Source organism: Malaclemys terrapin, chromosome 5 (assembly GCF_027887155.1).
Source record: "Malaclemys terrapin pileata isolate rMalTer1 chromosome 5, rMalTer1.hap1, whole genome shotgun sequence".
Lineage (NCBI taxonomy): Eukaryota > Metazoa > Chordata > Testudines > Emydidae > Malaclemys > Malaclemys terrapin.
In genome coordinates, this window is record NC_071509.1 from 89,767,104 (window position 1) to 89,789,173 (window position 22,070).

General features: G+C 41.0%; 1 protein-coding gene across 2 annotated transcripts in view; it reads left to right on the forward strand.

Annotated features, from left to right (window-relative positions):
* INPP4B (inositol polyphosphate-4-phosphatase type II B) overlaps positions 1 to 22,070 on the forward strand; it is a 309,880-nt gene that overhangs the window by 117,414 nt on the left and 170,396 nt on the right. For both annotated transcript variants that reach the window (XM_054031037.1, XM_054031038.1), the window contains exons 8-10: positions 11,428 to 11,539; positions 13,826 to 13,898; positions 20,250 to 20,397. In XM_054031037.1, the coding sequence (XP_053887012.1) occupies positions 11,428 to 11,539; positions 13,826 to 13,898; positions 20,250 to 20,397 (333 nt within the window). The remainder of the gene's footprint in view (positions 1 to 11,427; positions 11,540 to 13,825; positions 13,899 to 20,249; positions 20,398 to 22,070) is intronic.

Sequence of the window (22,070 nt, forward strand, 5' to 3'; positions counted from 1 at the left end):
ATTTGATCAAACGAACTGGGATCAGTTTTTGTTTCAGATCCACAAGACCATTACCAGCTAAGATTCCCCGAGACCCTGGGACTTAAAACAGGTTTCAACCACTCCCCATCTTTCCCTTGCTGGAAAGCTATGGTAGCATGTAGCTGTTATAAGGGTTTCTTCCCCTGGAGGCAGGACAGTTCATTTACTGCAAACCAGTTGCCTACAAACCTTTTGTCTCACCTGAGCCATAAAGGGAATTTCCACAGGCTGAATTTTACAGTTATTAGCTGTAATGAAATCCAAAACAGTTCTTAGCTCATCTACTATTTTAGCCACTTAGACCTCTTGCTCAAATTTCAAAAGTCCAATCTGCAAACCCAGTTTTTGGACAGGTGCCCTTGCCCCAATGACTGTCTCAATTTGAGACCAATTAGACAGTTCAGTTTTGGATACCCTCTTCCCTAACCTTTTTAGCATCTCCGGTCTAATAAGTGTTATGTATGAACCCAGGTCAATTATTCCTGAACACATCACAGATCCTCTGATGCACTGAATAGATGAACTTCCATTATTTTTGTCTAACTGCCCAAATCTAAACAAAAATTGTGGGGCTGAGCTTTATATCTCCAAATTTTGACTCTCAGTGATGGCTTTCGGCTTGTGCAATGTCCCCATTTCCTGAACTGGGACAGAAGCTTTGATTAGATACTTGAGACAGACTGTCTTGGCCCACATTACATTTCTAACAATCCTCCTTTCTGTGGCCGGTTTTGTCACAATACCAGCAGTTAACATAACTTTTATCTTTAATTTTTGCATTTTTGTCAGTTTGCCTTGTTTTACAAACCAAATTATCATGTATTCCTATCATTCAGTGCAGTCACAAACCAGATTAGAATACCCTGTTGCTTCATGCATATTTGATACAGGGCTCATTGTGATCAGCTTCTGTCTTCTTCAGTGGCAGCTGCTGCTTCCAGTGAACTACTGCAAGCAAAGATTCAAGTTCTTTGGCAAATTCCACAGCCTGTCAAAGTGTCTTTGGCCTTCTTTCATTGATCTTGATGTGCAAGTTCTAATCCAATGAACATCTATAAATTGGTCCATTGTCACTCTATTCTGGAAGGCCTTGGTAGTAGCTGGGTATGCCAGGAGCACAAGTCTCTGCAAGTCTTCTGCTAGTTCAGGTGGTGGTCTTTTTGCTTCTCCTTCTAGTTCTTAGCTGTGCCTTGGCTAGTTCATATTCATGGCTAGCTCCAAACCACATGTCAAGAGCCTGTACCAGGTCTGGATAACTCTGTCGCTTCTCTGGGGGTAAGTTCTGAAGCATCATCAGAGCTGGGCCACCCAAGTTGACTGCTAGTAACCCTGCTTTCTGTCCATCTTCCCAGCCATTCATTTGAGTTTCATAGATTCATAGATTCAAGGGCCCTTGAGTGGTCATCGAGTCTAGTCCCCTGCCCTCATGGCAGGTCCAAATACTGTCTAGAGCATCCCTGATAGACATTTATCTAACCTACTCTTAAATATCTCCAGAGATTGAGATTCCACAACCTCCCTAGGCAATTTATTCCAGTGTTTATAATGTTGAATTGAGCCCATAAGCCTCCCAGGGAGGTTATCTCAAAAATAGCGGGGTTTTGCATCACAAGAGCTAGGACAGGCCAACCTCTTCTCTTCTGGGCCTCTGTGGGCTACAAAGGGGTAGAAAACTGTTATAAATGTCAGGTCGTACCAAGTCCTCTGGCTGGCTCAATTCCTCATATAGGCATCTGCCTACGGCAGCGGTGATCTGTAAGGCTTTGATTTCTTTCTGGAACTGAATTTTCAGCTCCTTAAGTCCTTGCCTCAGCTCAGCTTTGTTAGCAAGTCCCATGTTGGCTAAAGCTTGCCTGGTCTCCACTACTTCATGGAAAAACTTTTGGTTTGCAGCAGTCAGGTTGCTGGTCTCCTCTTTGATGCACCTTACCATTCTACCCTGCAGCTGGGCATCCCAACCAGTCTGGACACTTTGCAGTTGTTGCTCTAACAAAGCTTAGCTCCACCCTAAGTCAACCTTCAGCCCTTTCTGGATGTCGAGATGCTGCTTTAGTTTCTTTTGTGGAGCGTTGAGCTCCTGTTTTAAGTCTTAGCCAAAAGAAATTGAAACGTCTATGATTTATGCAAACATCACCACATTTGCGCCATTCTGGTTCAACAGGAATACTAGCTCACAATTTTTCTCCTTGGAAACTGGATCCCACTTTGACACTAATGTTGGCTCTTTTGACCCAAGTGGCTACTCAAAGTTTGGGGTCCTGTGGGTGTTCCAGTTGGGAGTAGAAATCAGTTGTAGTCCGGTATTTCTTTGATGCAGTTTTGTTTATAAAGAATGTGCAAAGTCCTGTCTCTCAGAATTCAGAGGGAATCAAATAGCTGCTCTTGCTTATATTACCAAGAGCGCTCTTTTCATCCTGCACCTCTGATCCTAAAGTCTCTTCCCAGGTTTCTTCTAGGGTCAGCCACAGTGCTTTCAGCCGCTCCTGTTCACTGGTGTGCTCTCTCTCTCCCACTTTGTCATTCTTTTTTATCTCCTCTCAGTTTCTTTGTATTCTGCCTCCTTCCACCTCCCCCACACACACCTGACCCAAAACAATACTCAGCCAAAGCTCCTGGGCTACGAAGGGGTAGAAAACTGTTGTAAATGTCAAAACTTCTTTTGTCTTGTGTGGGGTTTATGCCTGCAATTGTGTTAATTGAAGGATGAGTTCAGGCCTACCAATGTCAATCCCATAACAAGGTTTCACTTCCTTTATAACATAGGCTATGGGTATGTCTACACTACCTGCCAGATTGGCGGGCAGCGATCGATCCAGCGGGGGGTCAATTTATCGCGTCTAGTCTAGATGCGATAAATCGACCCCAGAGCGCTCTCCTGTCAACTCCTATACTCCACCACCACAAGAGGCGCAGGCGGAGTTGACGGGGGAGCGGCAACAGTCGACTCACCACAGTGAAGACACCACGGTAAGTCGATCTAAGTACATCAACTTCAGCTATGTTATTCATGTAGCTGAAGTTGCGTAACTTAGATCGATTCTCCCTCCCCCCTGCCCACAGTGTAGACCAGGCCTATATCTACACTACCGCGGTAAGTTGACCTAAGCTACACTATTCCAGCTACATGAATATCATAACTGGAGTCGACGTACCTTAGGTTGAGTTACTGTGGGGTCTACACCGCAGGGGGTCGACGGGAGAAACTCTCCTGTCGACTTACCTTACTCTTCTCGAAGTGGGAAGAATACAGGGGTTGAGTGAAGAGTGATCTGCTGTCGATTTGGCCGGTCTTCACTAGACCCACTAAATCGACCACCAGTAGATCAATCTCAGAGCATCGATCCTGGCTGTAGTGTAGATGTAGCCATAATGTTGCCTTCTCCTCTACTAGTGGGAACAGTACCCAGACTTCAAATTTTCTATGATAGTCTAGTAATAGTATAGTAGTTGATATCTTTTCATGCTCCCCAGGCTCTGCTGATGGTTGTATGGTCGCAGTTGGGTTTATCATGTAGTTAAATGTTCATTTGTTCATTGATTTTTCTTGGATTTCTATGTTGCTTTGTCCTTCTTGATTATATTTTTTCCCTTGACATTCAGCTGGAACAAATCCAAACTTTTTTTTTCAAGAGGAGATAAAACAGCTATTTTCTGACATATGAAGTGAAATGGAAAGGCTGGGGTTCAGAGGGCCAGAGGATGAAGACAGCATTGAATCTGAGCAAAATTTAACATATTTAATGAAAGAAAAGGAATTTGGCTGTGTAACTTCCTGCCCAGTAATTAGTACAGAAAGTAATGTATTTGAACTATTGTTGCCCTTTGATGATCAATCTGAGGCTGTGCTCAACTAGCTAAATTTTACTTAGCCTGCATTCTGAAATTATTTCCTGGCTGCTTCTTGTCATGATATGCCACAGGAGGCAGATGGACAGCAGCTTGGCTTTAAACACTAGGCAGGACTCCAGAAGAGCTGAGAAAAACTTGTTTTGATAAAAAACGTAACCTTATATTGAAGCAGTGGCAGGAGTCAATACATTGAACTCTAAAAAGTGTCATTCATTTATCCTAAATTTTAACGTTTTATTCATCAATGGAACAGTTTGAAAACAGAAAGCTGATTGACATGGGCTTTGTGTTTCACATGACAAATAAAAAAGACAATGTTCATATAAGAAAATAATTAATACATTTGTCATAAGAAAACGTGTTCATGTCGTTCAAAATGCATTACTTTGGTGGGAAAAGAATTTGTGTTGAACTATGTATTAGTCTGCACTACTTGCTCTCAGATTGGAACAATTGAAAGTCATACATTTTCCTTTTCAGGCAATCTCTCATTTCTCATTTATAATTTACAAGGCTATGCAAATACACAGTCTGCTTCTCTTTTGCTTTGTGTTCCTAAGCCATTTTTATTAGTGAAGTTAGGACCATGGGAACCAATTATGAGTTCTGAGTTTTCATATTCAAAATATTTGTTAATAATCAATAAAGTTGTAGAGGAGCAAAATGGATTAAAGTTTTCAAACCTTCAAGTAATAGTAAAATCTTAATATACTTTTCTTGGTTGGCATCTCATATGTATATAACACCATCATACGGTATTACATTAAAAGCACAGAAGAACAATTGTTTTAAAACCTTATTTGACTTGTTTTCAAATAATCCTCAAAGAACTCTTGGAGAGCACCCAATAGTTAAATAGGCAACACCATGTCTGCAAGCAATGATAGATATGGTCCTTCAGATTAAAAAGGGACACTAGGGTTAACTCGGGTTTATAGTACTTTATGAAGAGTACAAATGAAAGCAGTATGTATGGGGAAATGCACGTTATTCGGGTAATCTGAACATATTCATTGCATTGCAGGCCTCATTTTCTCTATTCTACTGTGGTTATATGCTGATGTAATTTCAAAAGTCTTCCTACATTTTTTTTTGGCCTTTCTAGCACTCTGTAGTGCCCTAGGTGAGATATAGTCTTCAGGACCAAAATGTAATTAAAATCCAACTCCAAAAGTTATGGGGGCAAATTCACTGCCTTGACAGCACAAATGAGGAGAAACTCCCTATCAGGTGTAGAGTCAGCATAACTGGTCCCTCTGCTACCCCATCATGCAGCAATGGCACACTGTGTTCTGGTTATCAGTAGCTGGCACTCTGACCTACTACGGAGCCAAGGGTGGCATGAGCAGAGAATTAGAGTATGTCTCCACTTACCGGGGATCAATGCTGTGGCGATCGATGCACCAGGGGTCGAAATTTTTCACAGCCCTGAGCAATGTAGTTAAGCTGACCTGACTTTGTAGCGTAGACCAGCACTGGATCTATCTGTATATCTGCAGCTGATGAATCACAGAATTCACAAGTTCAGTGACCTTCATCCTAAGTGAATTTTGAAGCTTTCAGAATGCTTTGCTCCAGAATATTTAAGTGAAAAGTCTGACAATATCACAAAATAGAAAGCGCACATATTGTGTGAATATTTCTATAGCTAAAGGTTTCTGGCACCACTCGGGCTATTTCAGGAAGTGGTTCTGGTTCTCATTAAGGTCTGGTCTGCACGAGTAAAGTTATATCAGTATAGCTGTTTTGGTTTGGGATGTGGGTTATTTTTTTTAATCACTATAGCTTATTTGGCTTCCCAAACTGGTTTTGCTAGTTAACTATACTGGTATAATTAAAATGGCAAACTTTCTAGTGTAGACAAGCCCAAAGTGACACACTTCTTTGTGAATGAGCTGTGAAGCCAAGCCCTAGCCTTGTGGTAAGGAACACTGTTAAGCATTATCTGTTAAAAGAGACAAAGATATCCCCATAACTTACACAAGAATTGGGGTGTTAATGGGGTCTTTGCAAAATTTCAACTCTGGTAGTCACATATTGCTTATTAAAATTGCTGCCTCTTTTTTTTTCTTTTCTTTTTTTTTTTTTTAACTTGGATACAGCTTTTTGTTTTACTTCTGTTTCTGTCTCCTTGTTTAGGACTGCTATGTGCTGTCATATAGTTACTGTGTTTCATCCCAGAGGGAGCTGGAAGTGAAACGATTCTTTGTGTCTATTCTTTTTAGACCCTCATTTTGAAAAGTTTCATTCTGCAACATGACAGGCACAGTACACATGCAAGTTATTTATTTGCCCAAGATTTTGAAAAGTGACCATTGATTTTTGGATGGATACTAAGCACTTTCTGAAAATCAGGTCCCCTTAAGGTGTCTCAATCTGGAGACCCTAAAACTGAGGCAACCCAAATCACTGGTCACTTCTGAAAATCCTTGATTATTTATTGTTCTCTGTTATGGTGGTTGTCTGTAAAAGTAGTACTTTTTTACCAGGGGGTTACAGAGATTCCATATAGGTTCTGTGTTTCAATTTGAATAAATATACAGAAGTGCAGATGCTTATCAACATATATCCTTGTTTCTTACATAGCCCAACTTCCAAATATCTCTCAGATGTCCAGAAATTCTTGTGAGATCTACACCACATCCTGGTTTTGGCTAGGCCAAAATACCAAGACTTTGTCTAGACCAGAATTTAATAGTGTGATGTTAGCATGTGTAACATGGTAAGAGTCTGATGTAGACAAGACCTTTAACACATTCTAAGCTGGTTTCTTTCTTCTGGTCTCCACTAGACTTTTACAAGTGTGTGTTAGCACATGCTGACATCACATCTTTAAATCCTAGTCTAACCAGGCCCAAGAGAATAACTCTTCTTGAGTTATATCACCAAACAGGAAACAGCAAAGGCATATCCAAACCTTTCCTCTCTGCCCCCAAAGTGAAAACACTCATCCATGCGCTGATTATTTCCCATCTTGATTCCCCCCCTTTTCTCATCTCTGGAGTCCCTGACACATCTATCATTTCACTTGTCCATCCAAAACACAGACACTAAACTTACCTTTTTTCTCTTTGATCAGACCACTTCATCCTTTGTCTCCACTTACATCCCATGCTCCCCAACATGGATTTTAAACTTCTTTTTACCTATGTTCAAGACAAGTGTCCATCTCGGAGCTCATCTCATACAAATTGCCTTTATGTCCCCTCCACTTAGCCAGGATTGCCAGTCTCCAAGGCTTGTTCATCTCCTTCTCCCATTCCTGTTTCTGTGCCTTTTTCCCATAAGCATGGAATGCATTCCCCATTCTGGTTTGCTAGATCTTCACCCTCTTTATAGAAGTGTTTGCATGTGTGCGTGCAGGGCTGGCTCTGGCTTTCTTGCTGCGCCAGGCAAAAAAGCCTCCCCCCGGCGGGGAGCGCGGCAGGGGAGGGCGCCGAGCCCAGCCACGGCCCCGTTCTCCCCGGCTGGCCGGAGCGCCACAGGGAGGGCGGCGAGCCCAGCTGCGGCCCCGCTCTCCCCGGCCGGCTGGAGCGCCGGGAGGAGGGCGGAGAGCCCGGCCGGAGCCCCGCTCTCCCCGACCAGCCGGACCGCCGGGAGGAGGGCAGTGCGCCCGGCTGCGGCCCCGCTCTCCCCGGCCGGCCGGAGCACCAAGAGGAGGGCGGAGAGCCCGGCCGGAGCCCTGCTCTCCCTGACCGGCTGGAGCGCCGGGGGAGGCCGGCGAGCCCGCCACGGCTCTGCTCTCCCCAGCGGCCAGAGCGCCGGGAGGAGGGCGGCGAGCCCCGCCGCAGCCCCGCTCTCCCTGACCGGCCGGAGTGCCGGGAGGAGGGCGGCGAGCCCGGCCGTGGCCCCGCTCTCCCCGGCCGGCTGGAGCACCCGGGGAGGGCAGCAAGCCCACTGCGGCTCCGCTCTCCCCGGGTGAGCGCCGCCCCCCTCCAGGTGCCTCCCCAAGCACATGCTTGGTAGGCTGGTGCCTGGAGCCGGCCCTGTGTGCGTGCATGCAAGAAACTCAGATTATTCCTGTAGGTTTCTGGTGCATCTCATCTTCTATGTTTCTGTCATTTGGATTGTAAGTGGTTTATGGCAGGGACTGTCATCATTTTGTATCTTGTGAGCACACTGTTGGTGATTAACAAGTTAGTATTGTAACTACTAGTGTAAATGCAATATAAAGCACACCAAAGTAGGGAAATTCCCTCTAATTCTTCTTTATTTGATTGTTTGTGTATGTATATATCTCTATTCTATGCACAGTATGACATATATAGAATACACAGCATACTAATTCATTAGTACTTAAGCAAATATCAACAATCAGTTGTTTTAACCTAATATAGGTGGGATCTGTGGTCTTTTTCACTTCTTGTTTGTTTATTTTAGTGCCTCATTTCTCTCTCTTTTATTTTTCTCTGTCCAGGCAAGATTTTAATCTAATATTTTGTGTTTGAGTTCTAAATGCATAGCATGTCTGTCTGAAAACCCTCATGTACCAATGGTACTTTAAATTCACAGTGTCTGACACAACTAATGATGGTTTCTCCCTGGACATTTATAGAGCTTTTTTGATTTGTGTGCCTGTAGCATTCAAAAATATGATTTGTTTTCATATTGTGATTTAACATTTCTATTTGCTGTGAGGAGATGAAAAAGGGGAGGAGGTGGGCCAGAGTATCAAGATCTCGGTGTTTTCATTTCATTCTATTAAGTGCATTTCTTTTGTAGGTAGAATCAGACCTGTTGTGACCAATACATTCTCAAATATGCTTGCAGGTTTATTTTTTGGCCTGGAAATTTTATTTCCTACAAAGAGTGAGCATAAGTTTTTACTTTTACATTTTAGTTTCAGTCCAAGGCGACAGAAAAGCTTAAATTCATCACGGCCTGAAATTCTTGGTTAAATATTTAAGGCTAATTGGTAATGTGACAGAAGTTTGGCATGCTGATCAAAATGCATTAAACTGTTGTGAACTGTCAGTGTTTTACCAGTTGCACCTGAAGTGATACATAAGTTTTAAGGGGTATATATGACCTGGCAACAGCAGTTTGTATGGCATACCCCCTTTCTCCTCAAAGATTGATTTATCTATTGAGTACTGGAGCTTGCTCTACCTGTGCCAATTGTGACACAAGAAAGAGAAAAGAGGTGAAAAATTAGGTCAAAGCTGTAGTCTGTAGTAATTCAAAGGACAGAGGGAACTGACATGAATCCATTAAACTACTGTTACCTTTTGTTTTTTAAAAGGACACTAGCAAATTATTTTTCATAAATTTTAAAATTGTTTATGTACTGTTGATAATAAATATCCATGGCAACCTGAAATCCTGATTCTTCACTACCAATTTCCACCCCGTTGCTTGCTCACTTGTCAGTTAATCTAGGATTGCTTGTGTGTTGAGCTGCTGGATTGTTTGTTTGTGTGTATGTTTTGTTTTTTATTATTGTTTGGTGCACTTGGTTTGTAGCAAACAACACCCCACATATATACCACACAAAGATTTATATACAATTTTACAAAGCTTATGTTAGAAAAAATTGTATTTCTGTATTGTCAGAGTATATACATTTAAATGTCTTCAATTTTAGATAACAGTGGCTAGTACCAATAAGTAAACATTTATCTTAAACCACAGAGGTCACTACATTTTAAGACTGTATTGTCGGAACAGGAAAATATCCCAAATAACTACGGTGAACAAAGCCATAATCATGAAAAGACCTACACATGTGCTAAACTTTCCACACTCTGAGTAGGCCCATCGACTTCTTTTGGGACTCTTCATAGTGTGTAAAATTAAGGACACGTGTGAGAACAGCGCAAAGTCCCGCTGAAGTCATTGGGGCTCTGTACAGGTGCAAGGAAAAGCTCCTAGGTTTTTTTTTTTTTTTTAAGTTATTCTCTCCTAACATGCCAACCATATAGCCCCTTCTCCAGTGCCTTCCTATATCTTATCATACCATAACAAATTCAAGCTCCTCATTTTCACCTATATAGTCATAGGGCTCCGTGTCCATTGCGGAAAGCCACGGATTCCGTGACTTTCTGCGACCTCAGTCACTTCTGCAGCAGCCAGTGTGGCTGACCCCAGGGCTGCCCAAGCAGCTGGCTCAGCGGGCAGCTGCTCAGGTGGCCCCACGGACAGCCACACCGGCCATTGCTGGAGTGGCTCTGCAGCCAGCCACTCGGGTGGCCCCCAGCCAACCGCACCGACCACTGCTGGAGGGGCTTGGGGCCAGCCGCACTGGCTGCTGCTCGAGTGGTCCCCGGGCAGCTGGCCCTGTTGACTGCCCAAGCTGCAGTCCCTGGGTTGGTCAGAGCAGCTGCTGCTCTGGTGTCTCCCGGCAGTGGTCCCTGGGGCGGCCGGAGCAGCTGCTGGTCCGGTGGCTCCCGGCAGCTGGTGACACTGGCGCACACACACCCTGCGGCAGCCCCCTGGGGCGCCTCTTCTCCTCCTCCCTCCCCCTCTCCCCCGCAGCAGCAGCTGCCCCAAGATTGGGATTTGTAGAGGGACTGAGGGAGTGAAATGACTGCAGAGATGTATTTGAAGGCAATATGAAGGCTACTATTTAGTTGGGTATTTTTAGTAAAAATCATGGACCGTCACGGGTCCTGAATTTTGTTTGTCGTCGATGACATGTCCATGACTTTTACTAAAAATACCCTGGTCATTTCTCCCCCTCATTCCCTCTACTCTTCCCAATCTGCTCATCTTACTATGGAACTCCCAGTCTCTCTTTTAACTGCTTGCAATTTTATGCCTCTTACCATGCTGCCTCCTACACCTGAAATAGTCTTTCACTTTTCATCCTCCAAGTTCCTTTCCTCTCCTTAAAACCCAGCTCTCCAACAGTGCGTCCTCCATTCTTCTCACCGTTCATAATCCCCCAAACCAAAGTATTGATGTGTGCAGTAAATTGGTAGATTATAAAATGGGGCATTGGCACAATGTGTAACAGAGTTTTCTTAGAAGTACCCTAGGCCAGGTCTGCACTACAAACTCACATCAGCATAACTCAGGGGTGTGAAAAATCCATGCCCCCGAGCGACGTAATTATACTGACCTAATCCCTGGTGTAGACCGTGTTCTTTCAATGGGAGCTCTTCTCCCGTTGACATGGCTACTGCCTCTTGTGGAGATGGATTAATTACACTAATGGGAGAAGCTCTCCCATCGGTGTAGTAGCATCTTCACTAAAGTGTTATGGTGGCATGCAGAGCTGCTGTAGCTTTTTAAGTGTAGACCTGCCCCTAGTCAGAAGAACATTTAAAACATTCATGGTATTTGTGGAAGAGTTCAATCTTCTTTTAAACAGCACTTGCCCATCTAGAGTTTTAACTAATATATTCAAAGTTCTCCTTGTTATAAGCCGTGTTGGACAAATACATTGCCGTCCTATTGTTACCATTTACTTTATGGTAGTAGAAAATGAGTTTAATACAGATGAAAGCGGCTACAAAATGAATAGAAGAGCAAATGTGTACTGACATGAATATTTATATTGAAGTGACGAGAGGCTGCCGAAGAATACTTTTTAATTTTAATTATTTTTGGTTTCAGAACTTCTGATGGTGGAAAGACAGTTGGTACCATAGACGTCAGCTTTGTGAAGATGGGGGAGATAGAGGTGGGGGAAGTAGACCACATCACAACAGATGTGCAGGGACAAAAGGTATGAAATCAGTCAGCTCATTGCACAAATTAAATTAGAATGATCAGTGGTGCTAGATGCCTATATTACTAATACCACACTGGGATTTAAGTTCTCATTATTCAAAAAAGCTAAATGAGAAATCAGCTCTGGAATGAAGTACAATATGTGTGCTCAGCTCTCTCAACTCAAAATACATTTGCATAGAGCTGTGCCAAGTGATACTCTGTTCTCAAACGTTCCCCCTCTGGTTTGTTAGAACAAAAGTATTCATTTAAACCTCAATCAACCATAATTAACCACTACTTGAGAGCTGTCAGAATGTAGTATGAGGCACTCGTGTTGTGATGGGTCAAAACTTGGGTTTAGCTTTATTAATAAGCACAAAATACATAAGTTGAATTATAGGCCAAGCTGCCTTCCCAGGCTATTCCTCTCTTGGTGCAGCTTGGCCCTACAATTTAAATTCCTCTGCTGTGAGAGGACCACTCCCTCGTCCCCAAGCCCTGTTATTTAGTTGAGGCAGTTAATGAGCTATATCAACCATAGTGAGTCTGCAGGAATTAATTGGTCTCTCCTTGCTGGGTTCCAATACTTGTTGATGGGGTGGGTTGACAGAAGAACACAGTAAGCTTGTTACAGCCATAGTTTCAGTGGGCTTTGAATGCATTTGTTAAATTAAGTGAGACACAGTTACCCAATTTCCTGTTTGTGTGCGCAAACAGGTGAGGGTGCAATTCCAGAGACATTTTTGAGGAAATTGCACTACTTCCTCATCAATATATTGAAATACCCCCAACCAATTAGTTTTGAACTGAGTGTAATATTCAGTATGCTGAAAGTCTGCACATTCAGGCAGAAGGAAACTGGTAGCCAACCCCAGATCTGGGATGTTGATTGGTACAAAACAGACCACCTCCAAAGGGCATCATCTCCCCCTTGCTCACAAACCTTTTCACAGTACACTCACAAACCCTCCTACCACCAGATGTTCACATGAGGATCTGGCTGTTAGTACCATTCAGAATTCAGAGTAGGGTGAGGAATTACTAGCATTAGTAGAGATTTCTGTCCTGATGTTCTTAAGCCCTGAATGTTTTACTAAGTGCAAGGTTAGACCAAAATAGAAGGGGAAAATACTAAAATAGTCCGCTTGAACAAGAATTTATTATACTAATCACTGACTCCTTGGCTGCAGACACTCTCTTGCCAATGTAACCCATGTGGTTGTGCTGTGTAGAAGGGCAGAATTACTTGCATGGTACAGAGCTTTGATACATAGGGGTTCCCCTTGCAATAGAGAGCATGGGGGGCAGATAGGGCCACGTCTGGAAAGGCTATGGAAGAGACAGAGATGAGAGCAGAATATCTGCTGCTATATAAATCCTTTTGCCCTCTGTCCCACCTCCTGTGGAAAGGGGGCGTGGCAGCAGCCTCCAGAGGCTATGACTGTCTTACTGTTGCAGTAGAAACTGCAAAATACTTTGTCAGTCTTTCCAACACGTGAAGGAAGGATTCCTTCTATCTTATTCTGCACTAAACAGAATGATGCAAAGCATAGTTATGTGCTTTGTCTGTCTGTCTGTTTAGGATTTAGATCCAAAAGAAATGCAAGAACACAACAGAAACCGGTGTGCTGCCTTTGAAAGGAAAAAAAAAACAGTTGACAAGATTTAAAAATATAGCTTTCTTAAAACATTAGAGCTCAGAATTATACATGAGTGTGAAGCCAGAAGAGGAGCCATTAAAAATGGTTTAGAAGATTATGTAAAAGTAAGTAGTGCTAAGAGATGAAATCATCAAGTGAGGAAAGAGATGTCAAAAAGAGGACAGTAAAAAAAAAATTCCCACCTTTTCCCCCCAACCCTGATTTAAAATTGCGTTTGTACTAAATGCTGCCTGCCTGCCTGCTGTGATTTTGAGAGTAGCCCTTGAAAGAAATTCCTTTGAAATTCTATAACTCATCAAAAATTGTTTTCTACTCTGCTATTGCCTTTTTGGAAAGTTCTTTCTACTTCATTTTGGGACAATCCTTCATGTTTTGCTGCCTTCTGTACAGAGACTCCAGTGTTACAACCTATTATTAAATATTACAACTGAATTGTACAGGGAAAATGCAAATTAGTAATTAAAAATAAAATCGCTTCACAAAACAGGTAGGGTTGGAAATATAGTTCATCACAAATATTTTGTCCAAGGCCAAGGCCATTCATATTTAACTGTTTTACATTTCTTTTGCAGCAACTTCTGAAAAATTCCATTTGTGGTTATGTTTCCTTTCAAAGTGTTACATCTTTTCTTTTGTAGTGTGCACTGGTGTGTGAATGTACAGCACCTGAAGGCATAAGTGGTAAAGACAGCTTACCTCTATTAAATGCAGGTATGTGTTATAACATCATAATTTCTTTAAATAATTAGGGCTATAATATAGTACTAGGTTATCTCTGTTAGTGGGAGAAAGTAGGGAAAACCACCAAAATCTCATGCATACAAGGGTTTTGAACAGAGCACTTTTAAAATGTTGTGCCCTATTTAATGATCACTTGAAGTTTAACATTTGCATTTATATAAGCCACAGACACTGAATGTTTGATAAAAGCTAACTACAAAAGATGTTCAAAGGGCATTTTAGTAGTTCAAACAACAAGATGTTTGTAATTCTTTTATGTATATATTCTAATGCATTTTGAGTAGATTGCTTTTTGATTCCAAAACAATGGGCTGCTATACAACAATACCAATTTTGAAGAGTTTCAGAACCACTAGCGATTTAAGGGGTTTTCCTGAAAACCCTGCTCCTGGAAGCTTTCTTCACTCACTGGAGTAGAGTGCAGTTGACTACTTGTGTGAGGAAGGATTTGCAGAAACTGGCCCTGAAAAGTTAGACTTCGTGGTACTCTGCTGAATACTCTTACATTTGGAGCCTTATCCAGTGCCTATTGAAGTCAGTGGAAAGACTCCAATTGACTTCAGTGAGCATTGGATGAGGCCCACTGTTTTTTGTAATGTATGGTGGTGTGTTAATGACTATAAAGTAGTTATAGTTGCACACACATTTGACTCCTGAGTACGCCTCTCTCACTGTTTATACAATGTTAGCTGAGATTGTGTTGAAAGCCCTGTGATTTTAAATGGAAGGGGCTGCTGGCAGGGCATTTTGAGGTCAGAATCTGCTCTGGAGCTCACTTCAGACTTTGGTTTGAAGTGTTTATATGCTCAACCCATTTCTCTCTCTTTCTCATTATACAAAGAAATATTACATGATGGTGTGGAGTGCTGTAAAAGTGTTATCAGCCTGAGTGTAGGAATTTACATCTCTCAGCAGTAAGAAAGACACAAGTAAGCTATGCAGGTCACCCAAAACATACCACACCAGTATGTATTCTTTATGCCCCACATACATTACAGATAGAAATATGTTTTTTAGAAACCCGTAAAGCCTTATTTACCATGAGACCAAGTGCTCAGGTCTCAGAGGGAGTCATGGAAACCTCTAAAAATGACTTGAAATAACTTTTCCTTATACACCTCTACCCTGATATAACGCGACCCGATATAACATGAATTTGGATATAACACGGTAAAGCAGCGCTCTGGGGGGGGCGGGGCTGCGCACTCCGGTGGATCAAAGCAAGTTCGATATAATGCGGTTTTACCTATAACGCCGTAAGATTTTTTGGCTCCCAAGGACAGCATTATATCGGGGTAGAGGTGTATATAAAATATCACAATATATTTCTTGTGAACTTTGAATCCAGTTGGGAAGCCTATCTGTAACCCTGTAAAAGCTGCTATTTGTAGTTCTGCATGACTCTGAGATATAGATTTTAAAACTAACATTTTTATGTATAAAAAACGTGTTACAGGTCCAGTAATGAGTCTTGCCCATCCTGGGCCGCTGGAGGGTTTTTTTGTTTTGTTTGTTTTTGCGGGGAGGAGGAGAAGCCCACATATTGGGGGGAGAATGAAAAATATTTTTCTGGTTGCTTGATTTTTTTTTTTTTTTTTTTTTTTTTTAGTTGAAGCTACTTTGGGGAGATTAGGGGCTGGGAGAGATTAGTAATGTGACCTGAACTTTACCTATGAAACAGAGATGCATGATAAATTAGTTTATCACATGGCTCTATAATTTATTACATAGATATCATCTCCACATATCTGGGTTTATATGAATCTCTCTGTCTCTCTCCCCCCATATATATGTTCTCTATATACCTCACACTTTCCCTCTCTTTCGGTGTATATGTATTTGTGTGTAAATGTGTAAACAGTGTCTCTCTTTCTGATGTGTGTATACTGCACTGTATATACTTCTTGGGGAATTCTGCATCAAAAAAAATAAAAATTCTGAGCACAATTTTTATTTGTCAAAATAACACACTATATTCACTCCAGTTTCAGTTACTTTGGTAATTTATTTCAAAATGTTTGTCAACAATACAGACAACAACAAAAAAGATTCTTCCAGGAGTACAGCATTAAAGAAACCCCTATGACAACCCAGTTCCAGCTGGGAGGTGCTGGAGGGGGTTACATGTGGCCCCCTTGAACCCAAACAGTCACCCCCCTCTTCCCAGAGTCCAGTCGTGGGGCACCACCCCCTCTCCCCGGCCCAGACACCTGCAGCCTCCCTCCACTCAGCACGTTTACTTCCCTCAGCTTCTTTACTGTCCCACCGGGAGATGTAGTGTGGCCCTGCCCTTCCTCACCCTTTGCCAAAGCTGGGTCTCCCAGGCCCTCTCCTGTCCCTGAGCTGATGCGGATCAAGCCAGGCACCCAAAGCATGCAGAGCCTATATCCCTGCTGGGCTGGGCGCTCTGCTCACTTCGAGCAGAGCGCCCATTAGTGGTCCCTAATGGACAGCAGCAGCTCTGCAGCCCCAATTCTGCAGGGAAAATATGAAATTCTGTGCGGAACATTAATTCTGCGCAAATTCTGAATTGTGCAGTGGTGCGGAATTCCCCCAGGAGTACTGTACTGTGTATGTACCTATATATGTGTATTACAGTATACATTTTTGATTCTCTGTCTTGAGTTGTTTATCATGCCAGGGAAACTATGAAACTTTACAAAAAAGAAGTGGGCATAGTAGGACATTGGCATTCATCTCAAGCCTGGATCTTAATACATGAAACTCACAGACCTCAAATGAGTTGTGAAGCCCTTATTGAGTGATGAAAATGAATGTCATATTTCACAGAGCCTCATCATTATTCCATGTTTACCTCGAGACTTCATTTATACTATTAGAAATTCTCTTATCCATTTATAATACTGGAAATTAAAATAATTTTCTCGCATGTTTTTCACGTAAAAGTATGAAAGAGGAGAAAAGTAACTAAAATCTAATAAAAATGAGCAAAACTGAAGTTATTTTTTTCTGAAATAATACGTATGCTTGCTTTTATTCTAAAGGGAAAAATCCATAAATAACAACAGTATTAGAATTTACAACATGACAGTAGTTTCCTTTGATCTTCATTAGACAGTGAACAGAAGTTCAAACAAGAAATAATGTTCATTCTTTTTGTTTTATAAGTTTTATAAGGGGGGGGGAGAGGACTGAAGAATAACATGTGGAGAAATAAATGATTTCCAAGGAACAGAAAACACTGCGATCTTTACATTTACAGTGAGAATGTCAGAAAATGCAGTTTGATAAATACATAGCAGTGATTTCCTGGCTTCCACACATAGATGCACTTTTAAAAGAGAACTTTCTCCATTTTGCTCAGTGAAATGCTTTGAAAGTTTGTACATAAGCAAGTCTCTCTCTACATAAATGTAGGGAGTTTTGGACTGAGCAAGCCTTTATTCCATACGTTACAAAAGCTAAATGCGTTACTGCCAAGGCCAAACATTCAAAAGTCATGAGGCACGCCCCCTCAAAATCATGAGACTGGCTTAAAAATCATGAGATTTAAACAATAATAAACTTGGGATTCTTTTTAATTTGTCTTCTGGCTTTCAGCCTTTAAAGTTTCCTAAGGTCTTCTCCATAACCATAAGGTCTAGAAACTTAAAAAAACAAAGCAAAAAGGAAAAAAAAAAAAAAGGCAAGATTGTTACATAATCACCTGACTCCAAGAGCTGTGGCTTTAAGAAACATTCCAAATATCTGAAAATTCTCAAAGAAATCACAAGAGTTGGCAAAGCTGCAAATAAGACTACTTGGACTCCTATATTGAGCAAAGGTTTGCAAGATATGATCCAGAGTTTTCAATTGAAATGCTTCTCTTGAGCTTGCAGATAGCAGTTTTAGCCATTTGTCAGCATTGGAGACACTGCTAGGATGACAATACAACAGCAACAATTGTTCACTAGTCTTTGTGTTGCCTAAACTCTGGTTAAATGCAAAAAGAAAAACTCCTAGAGCCAAATTTTCAAGGTGGCCCCTTTTGTAAATTTTTTTGGCATTATTGCACATACAGATTTGCACAGGCAAATGTGAGTTATTACATGTTGTGAGTGCAAATTTACAGGTTCTTGAAAATGTTTCAGATATTCAAAAAGCTACACAGGGATGGGATGCCCCATAAAGCTAATATGGTATAGAGCTTTTCATGTCTAGGTTAGCATCTGAAATCTACTCATAGTGAACAGATTCCTACATTACAGTAAGCACTAGAGTTGACACATGTTGGCAGCTCTCTGCTCATGGGCCAAAAACAGAATCAGCTATACATATTGAATTATCCTTTCAAGTCTGAAGCTTGTCACTCCAATGTCTTGGTTAAGGAACATTGGGGTATCTTACACTGCTGTGGATTAAGACAGGACTTCAGTGCTGTCAATAAAACATCTTTCATTAACTTAGTCACGAAAAAATAGGAAATGTTTCATAGTGTTTGAACCAAGTGATATTTTGAATATATGCTTCTGAATCCCAGAAGTCTATCGCAATGGATAAGACACTAGAAAAAATACTTTGTGACCTTAGACAAGTCATTTAACCTCCATGTCTGTTTCCTTCATCTGTAAAATTAAAACAACAATGCCTGATCACTTTTGTGTAGGTACTTTGAGATCTATAGACAAAAAAATGCTGCTGTTCATCTCTGCTAAACATCATTAAGGATTATTATGTTTGCTTTTTTAAATTATTCTTTGTTAATATTAAATATTTTAGTTTAGAAGTAAATTTATTATCAATAAAAAAGAGGTTGATACCTCAGAGTTCTTAAGTTTTACATGGAAGAAGAGTAATTTCATGGAATTTCTTCAAAACCAAAGAAATAGGAGAGTTCCTGAAAATAAACAAGAGCTGTTAAAAATGAGCATGTACAATATTGGCTCTTTATAAAGTGGGCTGTAACTTTGCCTACCAGTAATCATCTCATTTATGTAGATCCTCTAGTTTTATTGTTTTCGTTTCAGTCCTTTTTTTATTTTCATAACAAGTCTGATTTTTTTTTAAAGTGCATTTGTGAATCATTGATAGTTTGGCCTTTGTTTATTATAGCTGTGATATTCATGCTGCATGAATCGGTGTACGTAGGCAATAATAGGAGGGAGTGCTTCCCACAGTAGTGAGTTGTAATGTAGGTTGCAAGATCCACTTGTTGATGTGCTTTTAAAAGCAACAGTTTCTTCAAAGCGATCACAGGTCATGCATTTCTTTGAATTATACAATAGTGAGTGTCAGGATCAATGAGAGGCTGGTCCAAGGCAGCTTTTACCAGTAATGTGAAAAGATCAGTAGCTTGATGGAGAGTTGGAGGGTTCAGATTGCTGTCTGAAGTCATTCTGAATTAAAAAGCAGCTGATGTGTATGTGTGTTTTAATGACAAACATTTATCTCCCAGTAAGCTTATCTAGGAAGTAACAGAAAAGGTATCTTTTCTAGGTTTCCCCTGTGTGCTTCTTCTGGAGAATCAGTAGAGAACAGAAAAAGGGCTCAAGGTCAGAGATAAGAAGAGCACAGGAATTGCACAGGCTCATTATGGAGCATCATTATGCAATTTTGATGAAAATATGACTATGTAGCAGATCTGAGAGAAAAAACCTGCTGTTCTTAGGCTTAAACATGCAAGGCGCTGAGACCTTGCTCGCTGACAAAGAATTTAAGTACAAGAGTAATCCCTTTTCTGGATTAGGGACAGAGTGCTCTTGCAGGATTGAGCCCGAGACTGTTACATATAGTTCTGGAGGGTGCTAGACTGCAGTGACATATCAGTGAGGCATATTTTCCTCTTAAAATACATATGCAACACCTGTTTGTGTTAATGACCTTTATGTATGTGTAGCTAGGGAAAGATATACCATAATATCTAAATCATTTGGGATGTGCTGCATCTGCCCCATATGGTTTCACTTTCAAATGTATGGAAGCCTGAGAGTTCAATAACACACCTTGCACATGGTTACAGATAATGTTATCAGCTCTTAGCATGAGATTTCACTGTTTATTTATCCATCAGTTAAGTTGCTTTTTACTTTTGTCTCATGAATATGTGTCAGAGAGCTTGAGCTTGCATTCTTACTGCAGCAGTAATGATAAATGTACCAGATACCTACTTTACTAGGTAGAATGTAATTATCTACCGCACTGGGTTGTGCAGCCTTGAGTGCTATGTTTTTAATGAATAATGCGTTTATCTTTGGATTTAAGTTTGGAAATACAGGAGGACAGAGAAGTAATTTTACATTTGTGGAATAAACAATTGTAGTTGCTTCTGACAGAAACATATAGCCACAATTAAGCAATGCCATCATTTTTTCTCTTCTACAGTGTTAAAAAACCCAATCTGTAAATTATACAGATTTCCCACTTCTGACAACAAGTGGCTGCATATCCGAGAACAGATGTCTGAGAGCACTCTTTCTTTCCATGTTCCTAAGGAATTGATCAATCTGAACATAAAGGAGGATATGAGAAGGTAGGGGTAACAAAATTACAAAATAAAAACTGTTAATATCTTTTCTTAGGCATTATTTCTTAGTTGAGGTAATATACATGGTTGTTGGTGAAGGTAAACTAAAATATTTTATGAAATGGGTAAGGAAATATGGTGATCTCACTGGCTGATAATTCATAGCTGTGACAGTAATCAGCACTATTCCTTTCTCAGAAATTCTAAGAGTCTAGTGACTATAAATTCTGAGCAGTGAATTGTGCCAAATACAGTCATGGCTCTGAACTTCTGAGAATCAACATTTGATTAATAATATAAATATTTTGAATAATTAACATTTTATAATCACAATAACACATGCCATGGTGTGAACTGCTCTATAGAGAGCTTGGCTTTATGCCTAGCAGCGTCAATGGTGCAGATTACTACAACACAAGCAATAAGATTCAACACAGTTGGAACGAAGTGTAGGAGTAGTGAATATACAAATCACTTTCCTATAATTAATTTATATTTGTTAGTTAAAAGTGTGCCAGGTTTCAAATGTGGTGCTTTGTACAATCTTCCCATATGAATGTACCTATCTAATCAAAAAGGACTTCCAAGGAGCATAACAGAAAACACAGCCCAGGGAAAGGTGGGCAGGAGCCAAAGGTGGCTCCACTTAATCCACTTTTGTGCCACCCAGATTCTTGGCTGCTGCCAGGGCTGAAACAGCTTCCTGCCCGTGGATGCCCTGCAGCATAGAATTTCCGTAGTAAGTAACAACACCATTGCCACAATCCACCCTCTCTGCTCCCTGGTATGACTTCAGTGGGACCTGCAAGGTGTGGGGATCTAGGGCTACATACATAGGTTCTATGCAGCTCCTGCAGTGGAAGAATTTTCACCAGGGTCTTTTGCAACTCCACTGCACCCCCTTTATGCTACTGGAGCAGCATGTGAGGGCCAGAATCATTCTACAATGCCTCTGAAGTCAATGGCAAAACTCCTCTTGTTGTCAGCCGTGGTGGATCCAGCCATTAGTCATACTATAGGTATTCACCCTGGCTTAATCAGGAGATCGTCAACAAACCTGAAATTCAAAAAAGAGTCATACAAAAAGTGGAAACTAGGTCAAATTATGAATATAAATAAAACAAAACAAGCTTGTATGGACAAATGAGAAAGGTCAAGGCAAAAAATAAGATTAGACTCCTAAAGACATGAAGAACATTTTATAAATACAAAAGAAGCAAGAGGAAGACCAAGGACAGGGTCAGCCCATTACACAATAAGGGGGCAAAGACAATAATGGAAAATACAGCAATGGACAAAGTGTTAAAAGTCTTTTTTGTTTCAGTTTTCACCAAAAAGGCTAGCAGTGATTGGATGACTAATATAGTGAAACATGAGTGAAACTGTGATAGGATCTGAGGCTAAAAAAGGAAAAAAACAAACATTACTTATACAAGTTTTCAAGTGGATAGGGCCTTAGAATACTTAAGGAATTGGCTGAAGAGATCTCTGAGCCATTAGCAATTATCCTTGAGAATTTGGGGAAGACAGGAGAGATCCCAGAGGACTGGAAAAGGTCAAATATAGTACCTAGCTATTAAAAAGGGGAATAAGGACAACCAGGGAATTATAGACCAGTGATCTTAACTTTGGTCCCAGAAAGACAATGGAGCAAATTATCAATCAGTTTGTAAGCATCT